The 23,941-nt window shown below is 44.4% G+C and overlaps 1 protein-coding gene across 4 annotated transcripts in view; it reads right to left on the bottom strand.

Annotated features, from left to right (window-relative positions):
* LOC100121199 (carboxylesterase clade L, member 6) overlaps nt 1-21,329 on the bottom strand; it is a 51,002-nt gene extending 29,673 nt beyond the window's left edge. For 3 of the 4 annotated variants that reach the window (XM_031928896.1, XM_031928898.1, XM_031928899.1), the window contains exons 1-3: nt 20,461-21,329; nt 18,522-18,807; nt 14,653-14,895 (exon numbers count right to left, since the gene is read on the bottom strand). In XM_031928896.1, coding sequence (XP_031784756.1) covers nt 14,653-14,895; nt 18,522-18,765 — 487 coding nt within the window. In that variant the 5' untranslated portion in view covers nt 18,766-18,807; nt 20,461-21,329. Of the gene's footprint in view, nt 1-14,652; nt 14,896-18,521; nt 18,808-20,232; nt 20,406-20,460 lie in introns of those variants that run through there. The other variant, XM_031928897.1, reaches the window with a different exon arrangement.
* Between the last annotated feature and the right edge of the window lie 2,612 nt (nt 21,330-23,941).

The raw sequence follows: 23,941 nt of genomic DNA, 5'->3' as shown, positions 1-23,941 counted from the left end.
TGAAATTTATAATTGCGTAACTTTTGCATTAAGACGCTGCGGCTCTGACACGCTTGCGCAACGCGACTTTGATAAGATCATTTTAAATTGCTCGCAGCGATTATACACGACGTTCTTTTCTGCAGCTGTGAAATGTAGAATCTCGAATTTGTTTGCTCGTCTTAGAGAATGTTTTAACGAGTTTTGCCGATGTTATGCGGTCCGTATACGGACGACCTGTGCCCGTTTCGGTAAGAAATAACGCGAGGCGCGAACAAAGTTAACGAACAAACCCACCGTTTATTAAAAATTCGAACAATGGTCAACTTTTACGAACTCAAGCTCGTTACAGAATCAGCGTATACATATATCGACCGAGAAACAATTTCGAATATCCGCGCGAACCGCCTCCCAACGATATCGTCGAGTCCGATAACGAGCGATTGCGAGGCTCGCGTCGATAAAAAAAGACGCTTTTTGAAAAGCAATGCTCGTAAAATTTCGTCGATCCTACGTGCGTGCGCGTCGTCGGAATGGCTTTCAATTAGCTTTCGCAATTATGTGCGCGTAACAAATGGTTTTATATCCCGGTGATACTATGGGCCAGAGGCATTGTCTCCGTCGATGTAAAAAGCAGGAGACGGACAGGTACTGGCCTGAAAAAAATCCAGAGAGACACAGAAATTTACGAGAGAGAGAGAGAGAGAGAGAGAGAGAGAGAGAGAGAGAGAGAGAGAGAGAGAGAGAGAGAGAGAGAGAGCAATCGTACAAACGATAAAAAGATATCGAAAGAAGCTCGGGGAAAAATCGAAGTGGGGTCGCCCCCGAGATTTACATGAAAATTGAAAGCCGCCGCTGCAAGGATCGATGGGGGACGGGAGGAAAATTGATGCATCGAGGAGAATCATGCTCGCGAATATTTTCATTTTGCGCAGCGTCTCTTATAAATCACTCGCTGCCGCTGCTGCTGCTCCGAGCGAAAAATCTGGGAAACACCTTATATCCACGCGAATGCAGCAGCGAATCGCTCCCCCTCTCGTATACGTCGCGCGTAGATGTACGCTTTCCTTCGCAGGCCATTCTCTGTTTATCTTTACCTTTTTCTGCGCGCGCGATACTCCGAATACGCCTTTGTGATTATCGGAGAAAATTTGCAAATTGGTCAGGAAAAAGCTTTTCTAATTACTATATCCTCATCGCTCTCCGGCAAGTTTTCAGACAAGAAGTCTTCGGAGCTGGTATTTTCGGTGAAAGTTGGTAATGACATTCAGGCGAGGAGCGCGGAAACTTGCATTTAAAATAGTGCGTATACCGAGTGACGAGACAAGTAATCCAACACTCTCGTGTCGAAGTTTGAGAAAGAGAAAGTTCGCCTTTGATTAAAGCGTGCAACGCGAACTAGCCGCGCGAAGCAATATAATAATTCAAGAATTCGCAGAGACTTTATAATCTTTTCTCTCCGTTAACGTTGTGTGCGCGAGCGTCCGATCCGTCAGTCGGATTGAAAGAAAGGAGAGCTGCGTCCTGTTGTGCGAAATGAACCCATCCTCCTCTGCACTACAATGAAGGGTAAAATGTAGTCCATGCGCTTCTAGGGAAACGAGCTCCCGATGATTTTTCATTTCCTTTCTCTCTATATAAACTCGCGGCCTATTCGCGTCGCGCGTCTCAATTTTTATTTCGCCGAGGGCCGCTAGGGAGAGGTGTCCGCTCATAACGTTTTATTAATGAAATATTGCACGCCCCGAGAATATACGCAGCGAAGATTAATAACGGAATAATTAATTTTGTTTTGACAACAAATTTATGGGGGTCGTGCCGCGGCGTTATATATCGCCGATCGAGAGACTCGACGGCGCCGCGGTCTCCGGGACAGGCGCTGTAAACAGAGTATGGTAATTGATTATTCGCTCCAGTGCGAGCTCGAAAAGTTACACGTTGGCTGATTTTGCAGGCGAGTCGCCGCGGATTATCGATGTACCGAGATCTAGACAAACGGCAATTATAACATTCTCGCAGCAGGAATGAGAGCGTATCAGCCGAGTTTTTCAGCCGGAAGCGCGCAAAGCGTTCAGAGCGCAGCGAATAAAAAAGAAAGTGTCTACGGCGAAGCTAGGGCTCGCGGTTTAATTCACCGCGAAACGGCATTGTTTCGCTGCCGCAAGTGGCTGTAAAAAAATTCAATCGCGAAATGGAGCCGCGCGCGCGCTCGAAAATCTCGCGAGTCCTTAAAAAGAGCTCGCTCGGCGAATACCGTCCATGCAGGCGGTATGCACGCAATATTTCATGTAAGAGCTCGTCAAAGTGCCGTACGCGCTCTGCGCGGAGTCGCTTCATCCCCCCCCCCCCCCCCCGCCCCCAATAAAAGCTCGCGGTCCTATAAAACCCTGTCCTCCTGCGTATGTGTGAGCGTATTTTATCATCATGAAGCATGTTTACAGGTGCGCCGGGGGGACAATTAAATTTGATAACCGCTCGAACGACTCTATACCGCGCCTGCGCGCTGCTATTCTTTAGTCACCTTTAGCGAGCGCGGCGGGTTAGGCCACATCGATCAAAGCGATCCGACCGCAAATTGAAAAGCGATGTCCAGCCGAGGTATATATCGCAGGATTAACGAGCGGAACTGCGCGGCTGCTGATGCTCGGGAGGGAACGCAGGCCGTGCGTGCTGTGCCAGGGACGAGATTTCGCGGGGGACAAGCTGCTGCCATCCCGGATCTTGCGCGCGAACTGCGTCGGGCCGTGGAGAGCTTACCCTGCGAGCTCAGTCGGATTGCAGACTCGACGGCAGAGGCCGCAAGTAGTCTCTTCTTTTGCAGCTGGAGGTAGAGCTCGAGCGCAATTAAATGCACTCGGGCCGGTCTGTGTACTTTTTTGTTGCCGGGGCTGACGTAAGTTGCGCGCTCTTTTTATCGCTGTCGATTGTCGGATTGGAAGTTTGAAAAAAATTTGTACTATCTCCTATTACCTCGCGAAAATTAATTACTGCTTACTAATTTATGTGCAATTACGCGATAGCTCTCTGATTCAAGAGTGAAGCTCTCGATAAATTCTGCAACGTTGATTATTCTATTATGTTCGTAAATTATATTCGAAGCAGGATGTCAATATTACGCAGCACGCACCAGCGAAGGATATTATTATTTTCCTTTATCCCTAACATTTAACTTTCCGAGTCCATGTCCAAATACTCATTCGTATATGATAAAATCTTGGTACAATAGTACATTACGAAACGCGAACTTAGTCACGCATTGCTATAAAATATATGCGTTCTCCAAAGGAGCGGTACTTTCCGCGCGTTCAAAACGACTTTGCTCGCCTACGACAGCCATCGAAAGAAGAGGAAAAAAACAAACAAACAAACAAAGCGAGCAAAAAGCGCGAAAGAGGAAGAAGAGCTGAAGGAGACTCGACTGCTTAAGCGACGTTCGCGCGCGTATATACAACGATAATGCGCTGCAGCTGCCATTATACGCGGCGGGGGTGGCAGCTTCTTGCCAGTGCTCGTCAGCGCCGGGCGACTGATGCGAAGGCGAAGAAGCGGTAGATCGCTTCCGGCCAAAGTGCAAAGCCGTGTCGCCGGCTTTTTACATTCGGGAAGAGGTGCGGGGCGGGGATTGCGCGAACTGAAAAAATTGAGCGACTGCGAAAGCGCCTGCGATGAGGTGAGCTGCTGCCCCACGCACACCTTAGCCGACGACGAGATCAGAATTTCGCGTTACGATTACGCTGCTAAATAATCTAATGCGGTGATTTTCCCCAACAATTCTTGAACTGCATTGGAGCGAACAAGTGTTTGACCTTCAGCCGCAACTATGGCGAAAATTCTTTCACCGATTCAGCAGATAGGCACGCGAACGTCAAAGCCATCATCCTCTTAACGCGAAGCAGCGCCGAGCATAAAAGAGGGAACATCGCGAGCGCGCGAGAATCAATCGCAGTAACGAGGCACGCGGGAGAGCGACTCATGAATTCGGTAATCATCTAATGCAATATCCAAGCTCAACATGCATAAGCTCGCTCGCATATCGCGCGAGTCGCGATGTCGAAGCTCGGTACGTACATTTTCGCGTTACGCGTAATTACGCGAATTGCGATTCCTGAAGCGCGCGTACATACAGGTCAAAGAGTGTGGGAGAGAGAGAGAAAGAGAGAGAGAGAGAGAGAGAGAGAGAGAGAGAGAGAGACCGAGCGCGCCACATTACGCTCGCGTGTGTACACACGCGAGGTACTGCCTCTGCGCTCTTTTCAGCGCTAAAACGAAAAGAACCGGGCTCCGCGTTTTGTTTCTCGCAGCGAGTTGCGTAATAATAATGCAATACGGACTCGCCGTCGAGTGTTATTGCGTTTGTACGGTACGTTGCCGGATCGTTAAAATTTTATTTCTATTTTATCTCCTTTCTCTGTTGTGCTGACTCTTTCTCCTCTTCTCGTTTTATAAGCGACGCGGGTAGTTAATTAATTTTCACTGCGGAACTTTCATTTCAGAATTACAGCGGCTGCGCGTCGCGTGTAATTTATCCTCGCCTTTGTATCAATTGCTACCTATATTCCTGAACTCGCGTCTTCGCCACTTTGCCCCTTGCTTCGGTCGTCTGCGCGTTGACGTTGATAGCCCTTTGCGTGGGTATCGTGTTGCGAAAGCTTCTCTCGTACATGGCACTAAATAATTTCAGCTGTCCCCATTGTTATTGCAGAGTTTCGCAACCGACGAAAACTGTTCGAAACAATACGGCACTTTATATTTGTAACGTTTTCATGTAGCCGCAAAGAATGCACTTCATTATTAATGTTTTCACACAGCTGCATTATTCAATATGGAAACTAAAAATTAGTAATTTACCATAGGAAAAGTAATCGATTTTTGTGAAACATGAACGATTTTTCGAAAAGATCTTTCCGTGACTGCCACTAATTTATTCAGCGGATATTGCTTTCTCCAAAAGAGATTTTAAACATCACACGATCGCTCCAATCAAATATAATTGAATCTTTGAAACAGGAAAAATCAGGAAAAAGTTTCGGTAAAAGGCTATTTTAGTTTTCAAAGGCTATTTTAGTGTTCAAGTTATGACACAATCATTTTAAAGAATGCAAGAATCTTCTCTTTAGGGAAAATACAAAATGAAATTGAATTGCTTCAGCAGCTACACACATACTGATCGTACTATATCCGAGTACCATATTCACTTGCACAGCATTAACCATATAAGCCCTAATCCTATTTTGCTCTTTCACTGCATGCGAAGTTATAACTGTGCACCCCGATTTGTACGAAATAATGAATCGTAATACTGTACCCATATCAACTCGGTGGCCATCGCAAGCTTAAAGAGAAGGAGAAAACCAACCACTTCCGTAAAATTCCGGGCGATGAATCTATTCGTACAGGCTTTCGAGATGCGGCACCGCTCAAGCCTCTGCTCAAGTAATCCTCGAAACTTTAACCCTTCTCAAGCCGGTTTATGCCGAGCACTGTTGTACTCGTCAAATTAATGTGCAATGTACATACTGCACAGTCGACTATGTAATGCACTTGCGCGTAGCGCTCATTTTGACCTACATAATAATTTTAACCATCTCGCTGAGAGAAGAGATAAGCTTTCACATGCAAGGGCAATTTCATAGTCCATCGTTATTTTCGCAAGAACAATGAGTTTCACACTAATAAAAGATTCATTTGAACCAAATCCAATTAATTACTAATATAAATTACAGCTATTAGAAAATTTATTGGTTCGAGTCATCCGATTAATCATAAAATGATTTTTTCCATAATCCTATTGGAAAAGATTATTAAAATAAATCCCTCATGCTCGAGCGAATGCGGTGAATCGGTAGGTGCCTGAAAGCGAAGAAAAAGCCGCGGCCGACATAAATCATTCAGAGTCAGTGCACAAGCCGTGCGCGAGAATTATAATAAAACTCAGCCGCTGATTATGTGCTTCGGCTAGGTATAACGCGCAGCTTTAAAGTGCATGGGTTCGCGCGCTCTCGAGTATATGCGTTGAACTTGCGCACTACGCGCTTGAGGTAGTTTCGATATTTACGCGCTTGAATTACAATGCAAATACAAATGGGCGTCGGCGCGACTGGCAAGATTATCATTAAACGGCCTCTAAAGCCTCTCGTAGTGTACAAATACGCTGATAACTGAGAGAAATGTAGAGTTAGAATAGCCGTACATTTTTCTGTGGTATTAACCTTGGACGACCACAGCTGATTTAGCGGTGGACTCAGGCGGATTCTATCGGAGTTTGCAGTAGTCCAAGCTTGACTCCTCCCCGCGCTATATCAGCTGTGCCGAACACGTGAGGTTTTACTTATATGTTTATGTTTTTTAGCATATCATATCACAATGAGTGACAAATTCATAAGGGACCTATTGGTTTCGTGGAATTTGTAAAAGTTTTGCGAAAGGTTTGAGAATAAGTATTGCAATATGTACAACCTAACCTCTTAATCTCAAAATTTGTAAACTTATGCTGAAGCACAAAATTTTAATAATTATAAATCAATGCATTGTTCAGCCATAAATATTGGTTTACAAGCCCTCAGAGTACAATGTGACATACCCTGCTTGTCTCTTGGCTTATCTGAAAGCCGTAGACCTGAATTTCCCTTAATACCCGATGTTGCCGTAAGCTCGTCAGAGCTAAGCAAACCTTCTGCTTTGGGATCATGAAAATTTACAAATACGATAAACTGTACTCTGAGGACTTGTAAACCAATTTTCATGCCAAAACAATGAATCACTTATTAAATATTCAATTTTTATACTTATGCTTACTGTCAGGTAAAAACAGCGGTAGTGCTAAGGCCTAATGGTTTAAGATTCAATCTTAAACCATTCGCTTGAGTGCTCCGGTAAAAACTGCCAGAGTTTCCGGTTAATCCAACTCTACATTTCTCTCAGTGATGGCCGCAGTTTGATCGATCCAGAAATCATATATGTGCAAATACACGGAAAACCGGACACTTCAGGGGGTCTGAGTGAACAAAATGTTAAAAATGGTTGTCTGGGTATAAAGTTGTCTATAGGCTTAAAAATATAAAAAAATCGTGAAAGTTTCGATCTTTTACGAAATCCAGCGATGTATCCCATTTTTTTAATCTTTACGACTTTTGATCTAAGATCTTTTTTCTACATTTCATTTAAAAAATCAGATTAATATATTTCATGTTTCATAAGCTATCAAGGGGCGCGATAGCGCCGCTTTGGCAAGAGAAAGTACAAAGTACGATTTGTCGACGGCGCGACCCTATATACTTTGAAATTAGGTGTTCCTAACCTTAAAAAAATCTCGATTGCATTTAAATCATTATTATTGCGCGTATGCGCAATCTGTTGGTATTTACTTAAATATATTATCCTAATTTTTCATGTATAAAAGGTTCATTCAAGAATATTAAGTTATTAACTTAATATTGCAAGTTGAAAATTTTCTCGGTATATTTCATTTCGTTCAGAGTTTCCATCCTCTCCCGATATTTTTCGTCTCCTCCGGTCACGTGACTTCCGGTGAGTATATTTGGTATTATACACCAGTGGTTACAGTAGTTAATCTACTTTACCGACATTCGTCTGCTACTCGTCGACACGCGATTATAATATGCATGTTATGCTATACGTATATATGCATATATTGCTATACGATTATATGCGCGATGCGATCAATGTCTGAACCAACAGTAGCTTGTTGTCTATCGAATAGATCAAGATTTAATGAAGTGCAATAGCAAGAAGAATAATATGCTTTGTAAAAGATGTGAAATCTCTCAAAAAAAAACTTTTTTCAAAAGTGAAAATCTTGGCAAGAAAAAGACTAATAAACGTAGTGAAATCTCTAAATATTAAAATGTCAAGTAAATGTTTTTTGCTATACGCATTAAGATATAAAATTAAAGTTAAAATTAGTTTTCCCAAAAAATGATATCTTAATGCGTATAGCAAAAAACATTTACTTGACATTTTAATATTTCGAGTATATATGTACATCAATTATGGTTGTATTTTTATCTTTTTCATTGTCATATAGATAGGGACGGTCGTTTTCGATGATTTTTTTTTTAATTCAAGATCTCGGGTTCATCTGTCCATTAATGCCGGAAAAAATAAGGATTACTCGGCCAGTCAATTAATTATTCGGGGCGCAATAATAGTACATTATGCAACAAGGGAGTAAAGTCGTTCATTATTCCCGCGGGTGAGAGTGTACTGTCCGAGCGAAGCGAGGGCAGTAAATCACCCGAGGGAATAATCGACTTTACTCTCGTGTTTCATATAGTGCTTTATTCACAACTGAACTATGTGCAGCCACTTTATTTGTCGAAAAGTGGGACCTACAACAGCTAAATTGAATAAATTAATACAATTTTTTTATAATATTCAAACTATTTAAAATATTTTCATTTTTTAAATAATTTTTCTACTTTTTAACATTGTTGCAAAATTTCCAAAATTTTCGAAATTTTTAAAAATTTCCCGCATTTTGCGGGAAAAAAATATGAGGGAATAAAATGCTACTTTAGTCTCGTTTTTCATGGAATAAAGTGGCTATTATAGGTCAGTCGTGAATAAAGGCAATTTTTTGGTAATTGGCCCGTAACTTTTTGTTGGCATAGGGTATGTAAGTGCTACCCATGCTTTTTACATGTTGTATGCCCAAGCACATGTAAAAAACTTGGTCTGGTGCGTGTGCCCTCAAAATTGCAAGAGCTCAATTTGTTGACAGGAAAGTGTCCAACTTTTTGTAGAATGACTCATATAGCAGGATGATGGACGTTCAATCGAAATAGAACATGTACGAAGCAAAATTCGTTGGTGATGTTTTTTGTCTAAGAGTCGAATATATGCCGAAATTGAACGCTAAACGGTATACTCGTGTGCATCGAGACTCATTTTCATTTGTCAATGTTCATCGATTGCGCTGGCATAACGAGGCATTAAAAATCAACGAGAGTCTTTTTAAAACGCCATTGCAACGAGTCAAACAATCAAATGGACGGTCGTTCCATAGATTAACGATTTCAATTTCGAAATCGAGAGTGACGGAGCAATCGCGGCTGCGCAGATTTATTATTTCACTACACATTTGTCAAGAATGTCGGAGCAATAAAAAGCATTGATTAATAGCCCAGGATGTAATAACCGTGTATTAACGGTAATGCGTAAGAGGGCGAGAGAGAGAGAGGGAGAGAGAGAGAGAGGGAGAGAGAGAGAGAGAGAGAGAAAGCTATTCAGAACTCGCGGAGCGGAGACAGTTTTATCGATCCACATACTTGAAAATTAAACCATGCATCAAGCGGACATCTTCATTTAGAGCCGTCGAGGAATCCCCGTAAACATTCTAATTAGAGGAGATCGCGCGAGACCGTTGTTAACAAACTTCAATCAAATCACGCGCGTTTAATCTTCATTAGGGGACGGTTCAAAACTACTCGCCCCGCGCGATTCTCAAGGGTTTTGCTCTTGTTATGCGTGCACAGAAGAACACTTTTCTTTGTTCGCCCATTGCGTGGAAGCGTTGTATTTCGATTGTTCCCAATATTGCAAGGTGTGCAGGTAAGCATACCAAAATTTTACAATAACCAAGGCTACGAGAAGGAAAACATTCAATGGCAAACATTGACCAGTCGAGTCAGTCAATTTTCCGTCAGCATTATCAACACACATTTGATGAAAAAGGTCCAGCAAATATTGAATTTGCTTTCATTAAGAACATCCGGCCCTTCGTGCCAGCAATTTAATTTCATGCGAAAAATTTCAGGCTCGCAAACTATACGAGCACTACTTTCCTCCTGCAGAAAGCGTCTAAATAATATCGACGCGCGGTAGAAATAAACGAGCTCTCCCTCGCATATCGGCGCAGAATAACGAAAGCCGCGCCACCGATCACACAGCAGCAGGGCGGCCCAGCAGCATGCGGCAAAAAGCGCGGGCTGGAACTTTGTTAACCGAAAAAAAGGGTTAAGCGGACGATAGAGTGCATCGCGCATATTTCGCGGCCGGCTGCCCGATTCGGCTTGGCCGAGTGGAAAACGACTGACGTCATGAAAAATGGCGCCATTAGCGCGCGACCCCGCCGTCCGACGTCTCCGTTGGTGTACAGCCTGTGGGTAAAAATTACGCGAAAACTCGTCAAAATGCCAGAGTGCGGGAAGGCTGTGGAGGAGCGCGGAAAAAAATTTGCGGAATTGAAGTTTTCATTGTCGTATCGATGAGCGATGATATGCGGCGGCTGGACATTGGATTAAGTGCGTGGAAATCAAACTCGGATTTTTTTCATTCGTCCGATCGTTCGTTCGCTCGTGAATCTGTAATAAAAGTGACGATCGCGGACGCAGCGAAAAAAAGTTGTAGGACAGCGAATATTTCGCATGAAGCGAGCTGGATTTTTTCGCGTTCCAGTCGGATTTCACGTCGCCGGGGTCAATCTCAGATTCCGACGACGACACTACACTGCAGGCCGTAAAAGAATACACCTCGCGACTCTCGACCCGAATCCCGATGATGCTACTGGTAAAGAAAAAAGGCGCACCGGCGACTCGATTTTGGCGCGGAAAGCGTATACTTATGCAATAGAGACACGTGAAACGCGATAAAGAGCAAACAGCGGACAATCGAAGAAAGGCGACTGACTCTTGCAAAGTAGTTTCTAATCGAACGATCCTCTCTAGCTGCAGCCGCTGCGAAATTGGCCGTAAACGCGAGGCGGTAACGGAAAGTAAACGCTTAGCTCTATATACGTAAGTGTACGAGCTCTTGGCGCCCGGCTAAGGGGACGGACGAGAAAGAGAGAGAGAGAGAGAGAGAGGGAGAGAGAGAGAGAGAAAGAGAGAGAGAGAGAGAGAGAGAGCGAGGGAGAGAGAGAGAGAGAGAGAGAGAGAGAGAGAGAGAGAGGAGGTAAGAGCGAGAAGTGGATTGAGCGGTGTAACAAAATAATGAGAATATCCGCGCGACCCTTTCTCTTTCGGGCCGAAAATGTAAACCCGCAACTTTTGCTGAATGATTGAATTATTTTTTTCATCCATTGATCGTGCCAATTAATTATATCGAAGTCTAATACGTTAGCTGGCAGTCGAAAGTATAGAATATGCAGTTGCACATCCAGTTACATGACGCTCCGGTCACTAATTTTGCAAAACGCCTGCCAGCGCGCCTGAAACCTTAACGCGATCATTAGATATGAGCAGGACGAGTCAACGCGTATGCCGTAAACGAATAAAAGGAGCTGCGCAATTCATCTGCAAAAGTAAAGCGCGGCGCGCGAAACGAGCCGGCCAGGTGTGCAGCAAAAGCGGAGCTGCTCAAACGGACTGGAGTTTTTACGAGGGAAACCCAGCGGCTGTGTATACGCGCGGAGCTATTCGGCCGGACTTTACTGAAGTAATCTACTGAGTGGCAGACGCATGCAACATTCATTTCGCGCGCGGGTCAGCGCGCCTGACCGGGTTAGCCGGTCATTGTCTCGTCGTGTGGAGGGGAATTCGGGAAGGGGCTTTTCCGACTACATATATTTATACACGCGAATGCAAACTATCGGCTTCTTCGATTTGCTCCTTTTCGAGAGCCGCTATAAATGACGCGCCGAAAGTCAATTAGCCAACGTTAGCTGAATATTATACTCTCCGAAAAGTTTCGCGACTGTCCTAGCTCCTGGAATTTACATTGGCTTGGCCAAATTTAATGGCAATCCCCGCGACAGATTTATGCAAATAGAACATATTATTCGAGTTGAGGGGCGGCGGCAACGGGGTGATGTCCCGGAATCGACTAAACTTTCTTTAGCTGAAATAATTTTGGCCGCATAATCTCGAGCAATATATAACTCGGCTATTATTGTCATTGTTGCTGATTGCCTCACAGACATGTGTATTGTTGAGCGAGCAACAGTGCGTTAATTTTCCGCTGTATGCACATTATAATCCAAACAAACTGTTCGTACTAAGTTTTATGAACGGCAAAATCAATTCGAATGCACACGCAATACTGCAATAGTATTCGTCGAGGAACGCTAGCTCGCGCATGGAAAAAAATCCGATCTTTTGATCTTCGTTCCGTCGCATCAAGCAATAATACAATATCACAGAGAATCACAGAAGTTTGACGTAAACCACAAGCAAAGCAGATTGTGTGCGAATCTCATCAAAGCAGCCTCCGCAAAGGCTCTTTGCTCGAGCGTCTACTCGCCAGTCGAAGAAAGTGCAGTGGCTGCAGTGCACCCGCCGCGCAACACAAAGAGAATGAGAAGCGAACGAGGGGTGATACCCTGAGAATAATGAATGAGGCCCCGTGTGTGCTCGCGGCAAATGTGTGCACTGCAAGCTTTAAACGGGCGCAATATATGTAACGAGTTTCGTACTTTGGCTCTGAGAAGTAAACGAGAGGGAGTTGTGGAAGTTAACATTTTCAATCGGAGCGCTAACGACAATGAAAGTGCCCACAATTCTTCTACATGCGCTGCAGTGTATCGGCATGCAAGTGGCTTCAAAGGCGATCTTTCAAGAATCTTCAAAAGCGAGTCAAGCCCCTCTATACACAGATTCACGAAGAGCCACGTCAAACGGTACGCGCCGCGTTCGAGACACAAAAAAGAAGCTTAGAGACGAATACACTATAGAAGACGGGACAATGCAGAGGACTTCTTAAGCTCTACTTATATATATATATAAACAGCGGCAGGCAGTGCCATGTATTTTCGATGGCCGGTGAGCGAGGGACTTTCTGCACTTTGACACGAGCTCGGTCGGATTGCACGACTATGCGTGAATTCTTTCGCGAAAAATTTCGTAAACACGTTGCAGAGGGTCCGGCTACTTAACAAGATAAACGGAATCCTTTTATGCCTCGCGCGCGCGCGTAAAAGGCCAGACGAACGAAGGCATAATCGTCTCTCGACTCGCTTCATTTCAATCCTCTCAAGCGTTATAAAAGCACAATCGCGAGGATTCGCGCGGATTCTCTCCTCCGCCGCTCTCTCTCTCTCTCTCTCTCTCTCCCTACCGCTCGTATGCTAGCAAAGAAGGCTGCAGCTCCTTCTTCTTTCCGAGAAAAAGAAAAGCGAGGAGAGCTGGGAAAAAAGAAAGACCCGTAAAGAAGGTCGGCGAAACAGTAAATTGCATTATAAACGGCTTATTGAAAATCCATAAATAAGCCGGAGAAAGAGAGTATACGCAGCGCTTTGCGATTTCTTCATTCCTCTTCTTATCTCTGCTGCTGCTGCTGCTGCTGCTGGTCGTATTAAATCTCAATGCCGCGACGAAGGAGGGCGCGAGCGCGATATATCTATCATAAACTAGGTAAGCGAGGGAGAATGGAGCTGCGAGCGTTTGAGTTGCCAGGAGCATCACAAAGGGTCTCTCTCTCTCTCTCTCTCTCTCTCTCTCTCTCTCTCTCTCTCGCTTTGCTTCCTTCGAGGAAGTATTGTCCGGCTCTCCTTATTCTCCACCCACACATTTGCACATTCGCCCGTGTAGGGCAGCTACGGCCGTTTATTTTAAGGAGTTCTTTTCAAACTCTCCGGTGCACTCTCGCGAGTCTAAGAAAGTGGGAAGAAAGACGAGAGCTAGTAGGGGACGAAAGTGAAGGAGAGAGAGGGAGAAAACTGGAAGAGAGCTTTTTAAGGCTGGACTACAATGGAGATTGCGGTAAGTGGCGTTTGAAAGAATGCGAGGCAGTAATTACTTCAAGTATCTTATTTGTTTTAAAACGGGCTTTTTCAAACTGAACATTTTCTATGGACTCTACTCAACTCGGCCGCCGTGAGCGTATATGAATGTGAGCCTCTTTTCCAGCCGATTCCGGCTTTTTTCTTGCCGGTCATGGCAGAGCCTGCTGCAATGCCAACCTCGCATACACCATTAAAAAATAACGGCCTAGTCGTAAAGTATTTCACGCCGAGTTGAAAAATTCGGCCCTGAATATTTCAGATTTTCCGAATTGCAGGAGTGCAGTCTGGCCTTAAAGAGCAACGGCGCCGCTGGAGAATGAAATCGCGGCCTGAAAATAGCGTGATCAAGAACTGGGGAGAAGGCCTAGGCTGGTGGTAAGTAAGAGAGTAAGAGAGTAAGAAGACGGAGGAAAGGAAGGAGAAGGAAGAAAAAAGGAGCGCGCTCGCGCCGCCGCCGCAGCTCAAGCCATTAGACAAATTTTATATATAGCGGAGGTTCCAGAGTGACGGGGCAAGATCTCTTTCAACTTTTTCCTTTCTCTCGGCGTACAGTCGTCGTCTCCTTAACCCGCTCTTTTTTTTACTCTCCTGCTTCTTTGGGCAAGCCTTACTCCTTCACTTCTTATACGTATACCTCGCTGTGAATTTTCATTGCGAGAGCTCTTGCCACGTGCTCAGGTCATTTTTTTTGGGAACAGCACTCGCTTTATTTTTACCGTGGTATTGTCGCGTATCTACGGCGGCCTCCGCGATTTTCTTTTCTTTCCGAAAGCTTGGGTAATTTTGAATTTCGTAGTTTTGCGCTTATAAATTTTCTGCGCGAGAGTGCCGCTCCATTTACAGCTCAACGTTTTCAGCATGTATCCGTGCGTATTATTTATGGATTTCTTAGTTTAAGTACAAACTTACACGAAAGTGCAGTCGTCTTAACGTCACGTGAGCTCTTATGCTTTAATGCGGTAAAAATAATTGACACTATAATAGGAACCACTCACTGTTATCCTGATGCGGCGCGTAGATGTTCAAATAAAGGCAATCCTCGCTCTGGTCCTGAAGGAAAGGCAGCAAGCGCTCTAGGTACTGATGTCGCGCCGGATCGACTTCTTCCTCCAGTTGGGGCGGCTTCTGAGGGCAGACGGGGGCGAAGCTGACGAAATGTCGCACACCAGTCCAGGGCGTCTGCGTCGTCGGCGGCTCGAAGCGATGCGGACCCACGGGAGGCTCGGCGTAAGGCACTCCTGAAATTTTTCGAGCCACGATTACGTGTCGAGTCTGAGGAATCATCGGTATTTCTCGCGTCTTCGCTAATTTTAGTATACAGCTTTGTACTGGATCTCTATAATTATTTGTCGACAGAGCGTTGAAAGCTTTGATTTTTCTTTGAACATTTTTTTCGACGGACTTTTTTTCGGATGGATATACCGTTACAAAAATTTCATATAAAACCTATCAAATTAGAATTTTTATTTGAGCAGACCTTCAATAAGTATAGTTATATAAGTATATTTCAGTGCTGTTTAAAAGTATAGTTCAGTGCGGGTGTGACAATGTGAAAGTTTGATCAGCTGTTCCGAAAGAAGATATCAACCGGCCCTAGCTTGATTCATTCCAAAGTTGGACTTGGGCGGTTTTCCTAAGAAATCACAATGTTAAATTCTCGTTCTCTCCCATTCCATCCATCTCGTCTAAATGACCACATACTCATAACAGAGGATCCTAAACCTTCTCTCGCGAAATTAAGGGTGCTTCAAATAATCATTTACTATAAATGTCGATTGACATAGATAGTCATTGTCTAAGGCGCATTCCTATTTGAGAAGCTATAATATGCATGTTTTTTCAATTCCCTGTGATGTATATGATCCAAGTGTTTTAGATCATTCGAGACTGAGCGCTCAATCAATTGCATGATCTAATTATTTTCTTCTGTGTAATAATCTATGAGATGTCATGTGATAATGTATTTTTGAAACCAGACCAGAATAATTCGGATAGAAACGTAATCCGTAAAATTGGAAAAAGCCTTTCGATAGTCGCGCGAGATCGGAAATCCCATCCATCGGCGTCTCCGTCATTAATAGTTTCCAACGTGCCGTACGACGTCGTCTTAAAATTAAAGCAAACTTCTTGAATCGAGCGTACTCCCTTATTCCCCGGTCCCAGAAAAACTCCAGCCATTTACTCGAAACGATCGATCAGTCGACTAATCCCGCAGAACCGCGCGCGAATCAAACTTAATCCGCGAACAAGCCGACGATTTCGAGAAAGCCTAAAAAGAATTTCGCCGAGATAAATATCATCTCAATCCTCAAGCCCTCCGCCCTTTATCTGCCGATTTATCTCTGGCTCAGTCGCCTCGTCTCATTCTCCCGACGACTTAAACTGATGCCCGTCTGACAAGCCGTCCGTTTTCGCCACGCGGCGTTACTTCACGCCCGATTAGAGATCGATGCGCTCCCTCGGGCCGAACTTTTTAAGGGAAATCGTCGCCGATAAATAAAGCGCCCCGCGCTGCAGCTCCGCTGATTTTCTGCTTTCTCCATTTCCAAGTGCGAGTAGTGTGTTTTTGTCAGACTCGATTCCTCGTTCGACGCGATGCTGCAGCCCTTCTATTTGTACTCGCAGCTTTTTCGATCGCAGACTATATTGGACATTTTCTTATATGCCATAGAGAAAGTGCGCGATCGGAATTCGCGTATCTCGAATGAACGCCCGTCAAACACAGTGCGATTTCCCGCTAAAATATTTGGACTGCAGTTAATTTCTATTATCGCTGTTCAACACGGTAGCTCAATTATTAACTTGATTACACAATGCCTAATCCCCGGCGGTCGACTCAATAAATAACGTCTCGACGCGGCGAACCCCCCTAAATCACGAGGGATTACAAAAATACACAACGCCGGGCGCCTGACTCAACGCTGACCGGAAACCCGCAACTGGTCACCCTTGACGAGAAGAGAAAAAAACACGCGCACAAAAATGCCGAGAATGTCGTATACAAATAAATTACGAGACCGAGTCGCGGGCCGTTAGAGGCTATGTAGATCGCTGCTGGAAGCGGCATCAGTGCTACACAGCGGTAGCGCGAGGGGAACTCAACTTGACAGTCGCGCATGGCGGACGATTCTATTCTCGGAGAGAAGTCGCTCGCGCGCTCATGGCCGCGACGACGCGCTGGCTCTCTTTCTCTCTTCTTTATCCGTGACTTTTCTCCGCTTCGCCTTGCGCTTGCCTCTTCATATTCGCCTACTTTTGCCATTGTCATAGCGCCCCGCTCTTTGACGCTGCCGTTTATTGCTGGCATAACCTGCATGGACGCGTTCCGAGAGACACCGAAAAGGCAGTATATTGACTTGAGTTTTTGGGAACAAAAAAGAAATAGAAAGCAAGCTCCATTGGGTGTGATTGCACTGCTTTTAATATGTCTACGCGTATCCTGCAGTTTCAGTCGCGGCGCGCTTTTCCATTTCGTATATTTTCTGCAGCCATTCCAAGCAGCGCGCGGCCCGGCATATTTCTCAAACTTTTCGCCTCGCGCACTGGAAATAGGCAGACGAACGCGCACGTCGGATGAGAAAATATCCGGCGCGCGGCCAGGTAACGACTGTTTATATACACACGCGTGCGCGCGTTCGCTCGCTCCATGCCAGCGGATGCGAGAAAACTGACAACACCATTTCCGGATATGCGCGCCCGTGCCGGTCGCGCCGGAGGCTTTATTAATATTTATTTCGGGGCTAATATTTTAATTTAATCGTGATGAATTACACGCTGTCGGCCGTTAATAATTGCCTCGCGGCTGCACTCTGGATTGCACGTATAAGTACCCATAATTTTGGCTTTTAATTGTCCAAAAGGATAACGTATTCATCAACCTCATTATGAGCGTTATCCTCGCGTCAATTTCGCTTATGCGCTTCGCCTGCATTTGTAAAATAATTAATCGTTAAACGTAATTTCAATTATAATCAGATTGCTTGTTCGTACGCTTTGCAACATCCGATTTCTGCTTCTTTCAGAGAGAAGCAAATGACTTCGAAATTATACTTTATAGAAGAAAAACTCGATAACGTGAGCCTGGCTCGACAATTTAAAAAGTTATTTAAAGGAGTCGAGAAAACTACCATAAGCCAGCAGTTTGCCGATGCTGAAGAAAACCTGAGTCAATCTTACGCGAGATGTTGAAAAATATCAGGAGGAGGAACCAGCCAAAAAGAAGCAGTGTTTCACTTTATCGATTAGGGCTCGAACGCCAACTTTCCTAATATTTGCTATCGTTACCGAGAAAATAATATTGCTTCGTTACATTTCGAAATACACCGAAACTTATACATAACACTTGCACTTATCAGCGTGCCAGAATAGCCTCGACACTCATCGCAAACAATTTCGGTCGCACTTTTTCCTCATTCACTAAAAGCAACCCAGTCGCACACCTAAGAAGGCTTGGAAACGTATACGGATTCCTCTTGGGCGCAATGAAAAGTTGAAGGCTCAAAAACGAGCGGTGGAAACTTTTCTTTTGAGAAACGCCCACTCGACCTCCGCCTACACCTATAACTACTCGCCAAGATGTAAGAATTGCAAAGTGCAGGCGAAAAATGTTTTATGACGAGAGAGGGTGACTTTCGAGAAAGGGACCCAGAAAAGGCGAAAAAAAAGATTTGTCCATCTCAGTAAACACAGTATAGTGTAGTTGCTTTTGAAAATAACAATTTTAAAAAAGCCTCTGGTTATACTTAGAGGTCGTATACGATAATCATGTTCACGCGGATCCGCGGGTCCAGTCCAAAGAATATGGCTTGTGCAAACGTGATTTTTATTAATTTCAAACTAGAGTAGAATACTTTATCAAACGAACCAAGAAAGACGTCGACGAGCTGCGAGCTGTCAGCCCTGGGCTGCACGACCATACCCCTGAGACGTCCATACTTGACTTCTATCTCACGCGTTCTCGAGCCGTGATGGCTTCGATCGTTTCCGAAGCCGCCTCGATGACCTCCATACTGTTTGCGCGACCCGTAAAAGTCACGATTCTCCGAAAGAATCTGCGTACAGCTCAGTAGCAGGACACCTACTATCTCCAAACGTAACATACTGGTCATAGCAATGACCCGATTCAATGGCTCTGATGTTCGGGGTTATTCCTGAAAAACAAGAAAATTAAATTTTCATCGTAGTAATACAATTTTTAATTTATTCAATTTAAATTATTAAAAAACCATAGAATAAACATTAGGTTTATGGTTCTTATGAATCGACAATATTGGCTGTGATTCTAGAAAACATTTCTAATGTATGAAAGATTCTTTATTTATAGTGTTAACAGTCTGGTTTAGGTACACAATATAAATAATTCTGAAAAATGTCTTTAATTTGTTTTGTGTAATGTTACGTATATTTTGAAATATATAATTCTAAATGTATTTAATAATTCAAACTTTTATAATTACTAATATCACGGGACTGCGCCTGACTTATTTACGTATTTTGTTTGACAGAAAGTAATCTCGTTTTATATGACAGGTCTTATCGTTACAATGACTCTAGAAATACCAAATCTGTCATCTTAGTGCGTATCGTTATACTAGATAGCAAATGTATACCTCTGATTCTATTTTTTACGACTAATTCGTTCTAAAGAATAATCTTTTAAATATTTGTAATTAAAATTATTTTCCATGCACTCTTTAGTTAACGATATAGGTTAAAAATTTCCCTTCTGAAGAAGATTTTACGCCTTTCTCGACCACTAGCTGTCATATACTTATCTGTGTCTTTGCACGCTTTGATCTTCGAGAAGAAAAATTCTGTCAAACAATGGAGACCAGATATAGAACGTGTGAGGCGATTGTTTTATAAAAATATAAACATGAATCTTGTGCAACGCCTTCCAGTGTCACATCACTTTTGAATAAAATGCTTATTTTTAGAAAACGCATTTCCTATAACCATTAATCATTGCTCTTTCTAAAAATTCGTACGACACGCCCAAGTCAATTTTTTGGATGTTTATTTAGTGCAGTGTGTATTTTGAATTATTATTTAAAATAATTTATTATAAAATAAAGTACCGCAATTTTCATGGTTATGACAATTAACTCGATGAATACTCGATGAAAATCGTACAATTAATGTGATCGGATCAATTGCATTTCAAAATACAAATAGCGCGATGCAAACTGAATTACACAAATCTATCTATTCATGTCACAACAAATGCACGTAATTTTCACATCTGCTCATACTATTGAATTTTAATAGATGCATTTTAATATTTGGTGGGACCATCAAAATAGTGTTTTGCTTTTTTCACGAGCATGCTTTTCGCAAAGGATAGTGCACAAATATTTCAGAAATGTCAAATATAAGTAGGTTACGCGAGATTAATGGGTAAAAGACTTTTTATAAATAAATTATATACTTTTAATATATCTATAACTGTAACTGATTAAGTGAAAACATTGCAAAAGGATGTTTTTTTTTATGAGAATTTAGAGCATGTGTTTGAATTTTAGGTTAATAGATGTCAATCGCATAAAAGAAGTTGAAAATGCCACTATCCGGTATACCTGAACGAAACTCACAGTAGACAGTTCATTTTGAAAAATGATTTCGCGACGATCTTCGCGGCTTAATCAATGTTTATATAGACCCTAAAAATATTCAATGTTTACATAACCTATCGCTCGATCGGTAAATCGTCAATCAAATGGCGGGTTAAAAAAACTCTTGAATAATTATGTTGTTATCAATCAATACTCCCAGAAAACGCTTAAAGCATCCCAGCTGACTCTTACATGGCTCACGCCATCCTCGCGCCCAAGTCCAAGTGCAAAACTGCACATCCGGAAAATACAAGCGCGAATCTGGAATGCAATCTCACTCCGGCATCGTCTTCCTCTTTATTTGCATCCCGCTAGCGTCGCGTTTTCAGGTCCGCTCATACACGCACAAAAACACACACGCGCGCGCTCTCAGCTCTGCACCGAAGTCCGTTAAAACGTCCGCAGAAAAAAGATGAAATCGACGACGAAGAAGCCGCCGATGCTGTTGCTGCAACTGCTGCGCGCTTGTGTGTCACTATTTTTAGGCGGCTGTAGAGAGTCGGAGAGAGATGAAGACGCTACTGCATAGGGTGAACGTCCACGTATGTGTATACGACGCGCACCGTCACAAGACGATAATCGCCCGGTTGTGCTTTTCGCCGAAAATCTGAGTTAATCCGTCGCTATTTTTCACTTATCTAACTGCGCACTTTCTCTCTCGCTGCTGCTCAGTGCACCGCTGCCTTTTCAATCCGAGAGCAAATATGGCTCTTCAGTGTATCGTCAAGTTTCCGTTTTTGTTTATTTTCACGCTGCGCTATTCCGCCACCACGACGAAAGCTTTCAAGATTCGTCACTGCTGCGCATTCCATAATGAGGTGTTTTTAAAAATGGACCGCTTCGTGCACTTGTTTTTTTCGCAGAACACACGAATACTTGACTGTGACAACGAACTACGTATCGCCATGTAAAATCCACAAAAAGGCACTGCGGAACAAAGCCGTTCGTCATCGCGCTCCCGCCATCGACTCTTTCGTCCCGATAACTCTCTCGAGTCGATTAAAATCGCGTCGATTGATGAACAAGGCACGCAGGCAGTCAGTCGTTGCTCGGCTCGCGCGCGTTCGTCGTAAACTGCGACGACGACGACGGAGGGCAGGCAGGCAGGCCGGCGTCGTGCGGAAATTCGAAATTTCTAAATTTAAAGGCCGGCCGAGCGTGGAGCTGCGCCGAGAGAGAGAGAGAGAGAGAGAGAGAGAGAGAGAGAGAGAGAGAGAGAGAGAGAGAGAGAGGAAGAGACGAGAGGGAGAGAGCGCGAGAGAGATGTGGATGTGTATACATGTATAGAGTTTGCGAGAGACGGGGAAAAGGGAGATTACAAAAAAGGAGCGAAAAAGAGAGCGCGATGAATGCTGCTTTATCGCAGTTCGCATTGGTTTTTACGCGCGCGCAGTATGCGTTTCAGGCTTCGCGGATGCCACGCATACATGCAAAGAATTGATAACTTGTATTCGTCAGATCTCGGCGAGTATCGCATCTTCGAATGCACGTCGATTCGTTTGTTATTTGGAAAGCACGCTCGTTATCCAGGCTGTGGAAAAGCCGATACAGCGGCTTCCACTCGCCTCCAGCGAAGCTGATTGGGAAAGCTAAACGACATATCGGAGGCCAAAAGCTCTCCGTTGCGTGAAACACACAGCGCTCCAATATTTATCGAAACAGTCGGGAAGACGTTCTCCCCTTGTTAGCGATAACAAGTGGTAAAATTTAGGTGCGGAGCGCAGCAGCAATGAATGATAAATAACGAAGGGCGATGGGCAGCTGCTCGGCCCGCTCTAAAAGGTCTGCGCGCGACGCCGCCTCGCCGAGCGCCGACTTTATTTTTGGAGGCACGCGTTGTGGGGAAACCCCGCGAGAAAGAGAGAGAGAGAGAGAGAGAGAGAGAGAGAGAGAGAGAGAGAGAGAGAGAGGGAACTTGGCTGGCGCACGTTTGGCAATTCGTTCGATACGATTAGGTAGCTTTTGCGCCGAATCGATTCGATGCAATTCCGGCGAATGTTTGTTTCGATTATTATGCACCTATCGCATCAGTGGCAAAATTTCTCCGCGATATTTCATCAACTCGGGCGCACCCGCGCACTGGTAGGCTCTTATTGGATAATTATTTTCGGATGAATCGGTAACACAGTTTGTGCTCGCAAGGCTACTCCGCAAGCTCGATTAATTAATTCCGAGTGTGGTAATTGCCGCAGTTCCTTTTTAACGAAGTTTGTATCCGACTGCGAGCGAGAGAGAGAGAGAGAGAGAGAGAGAGAGAGATGCCGAGAAAATAATTCACGCGAGCTTCTCGGCTGCAAATGAACTCGGACAAGACGCACCTCCGCCGGAACCCCCGTTATCCGCTGCTCGATATTTCACGGGAAACAACGGGCGCACGTGCCTCGGCGCACTGAATAATTCCGCGAGACCGGAGAGAGAAAAAATGGAGACGAGTCGGAGAAAGTAACAGTAAACTTGCGCGAGTAACAAGCGTTCGATCGCGGCCCCGAAATGGGATTTTCCCGCTACCGGCCAGTCGTATCCATAGTTTAGAGGGCGATTTAACGCGTTGGATGTGAAATTGAACGTACGACCCGTGCAATCCTGCAGGCTCGTCCTGGCCTTTTCGAAGCCGGAAGCAGTTCACGCGGAAAATCAGCCGTCCCCTCGTTTCTTCTTACTTACCCGCTCCCTCTGCTGCGCCACAGCGGGCTGTGTGCATTACGAGACGAGGCTTCTTGCGCGGAGAGCAGTTCGAAAAATTGATGGACCCGTCGAGCTTCCGTAATAGCGGGTTGAGAAGTCGATATCATATTTTTATTTTATGCGACCGAGGCGAAGCCCGATCGGCCAAACGTCCCCGCATATTCAACCTTCCTCGTGATCTTGTTCTCGTAGCTGCTACTTTGAATGATCCCCCGGTTACTCCTGCGATAGCAAAAGTGGAAACTTGGTAAACGCATGACTTCTTTCCTAGTTTACACGACTTAGTACAAAATATCTCGCGCGAGTATCACACAGGTACCTCGAGTATACGGTATTCCAACTTCTCATATAATAATTCATCTTTATACATCAACGTGATAACTCAGCGAGCGCCAGAAACGGATCCCAGCGAAGGTACACATCATGCGCGCAGGCGAAAGATCGGCTATCGATCACGCCGTGCAATTATCGCGAGCAATATCCCCCAGCACGTAGAAAGCCCGAAAGAATCCATGAATATAGGCAATTTGCCGGGCTTCGCAAGCTCACGCTCCTCCTCCGTGATAAAACATGATAATTTTTATATGCAATTTCCCCGGAGCGAGCTCTCGATCGCGATGCTTTCCCACCGAGAACAGCCACTGGCATGGCGAGAGGAGAATCCTCCCCCTTTTTGCATCGCGTGATTTATGAACGCGCGCGCCACTTTAATACGATATTCGACGGACGCGAGCTAAGATATGCGCGTATTTATTGCGCGCGCCTTCCGTATGCGCATAGGAGAAATTAAAAACACGCGGGTTTATGAACGCTCGGCCTGTTTGTTCGTCCGTTAAAAGATAATATCGTGTACGTTGGCCCGCACGAGCTTGAGAGTTAATTGCTTTTTAAACCCTGCGCTCGGCCAATAAAGAGTTCTAGTCTCTGCGAGACATGTTCGCGGTATGTAATACCCCCCTTAAGAGTCCTCTCGAGCAGCCATCCCGAC

The sequence above is a fragment of the Nasonia vitripennis genome, chromosome 4 (genome assembly GCF_009193385.2).
Source record: "Nasonia vitripennis strain AsymCx chromosome 4, Nvit_psr_1.1, whole genome shotgun sequence".
NCBI lineage: Eukaryota > Metazoa > Arthropoda > Insecta > Hymenoptera > Pteromalidae > Nasonia > Nasonia vitripennis.
The sequence above is the reverse complement of the archived record's forward strand: the minus strand, read 5'-3'. Positions and strand labels throughout refer to the sequence as shown.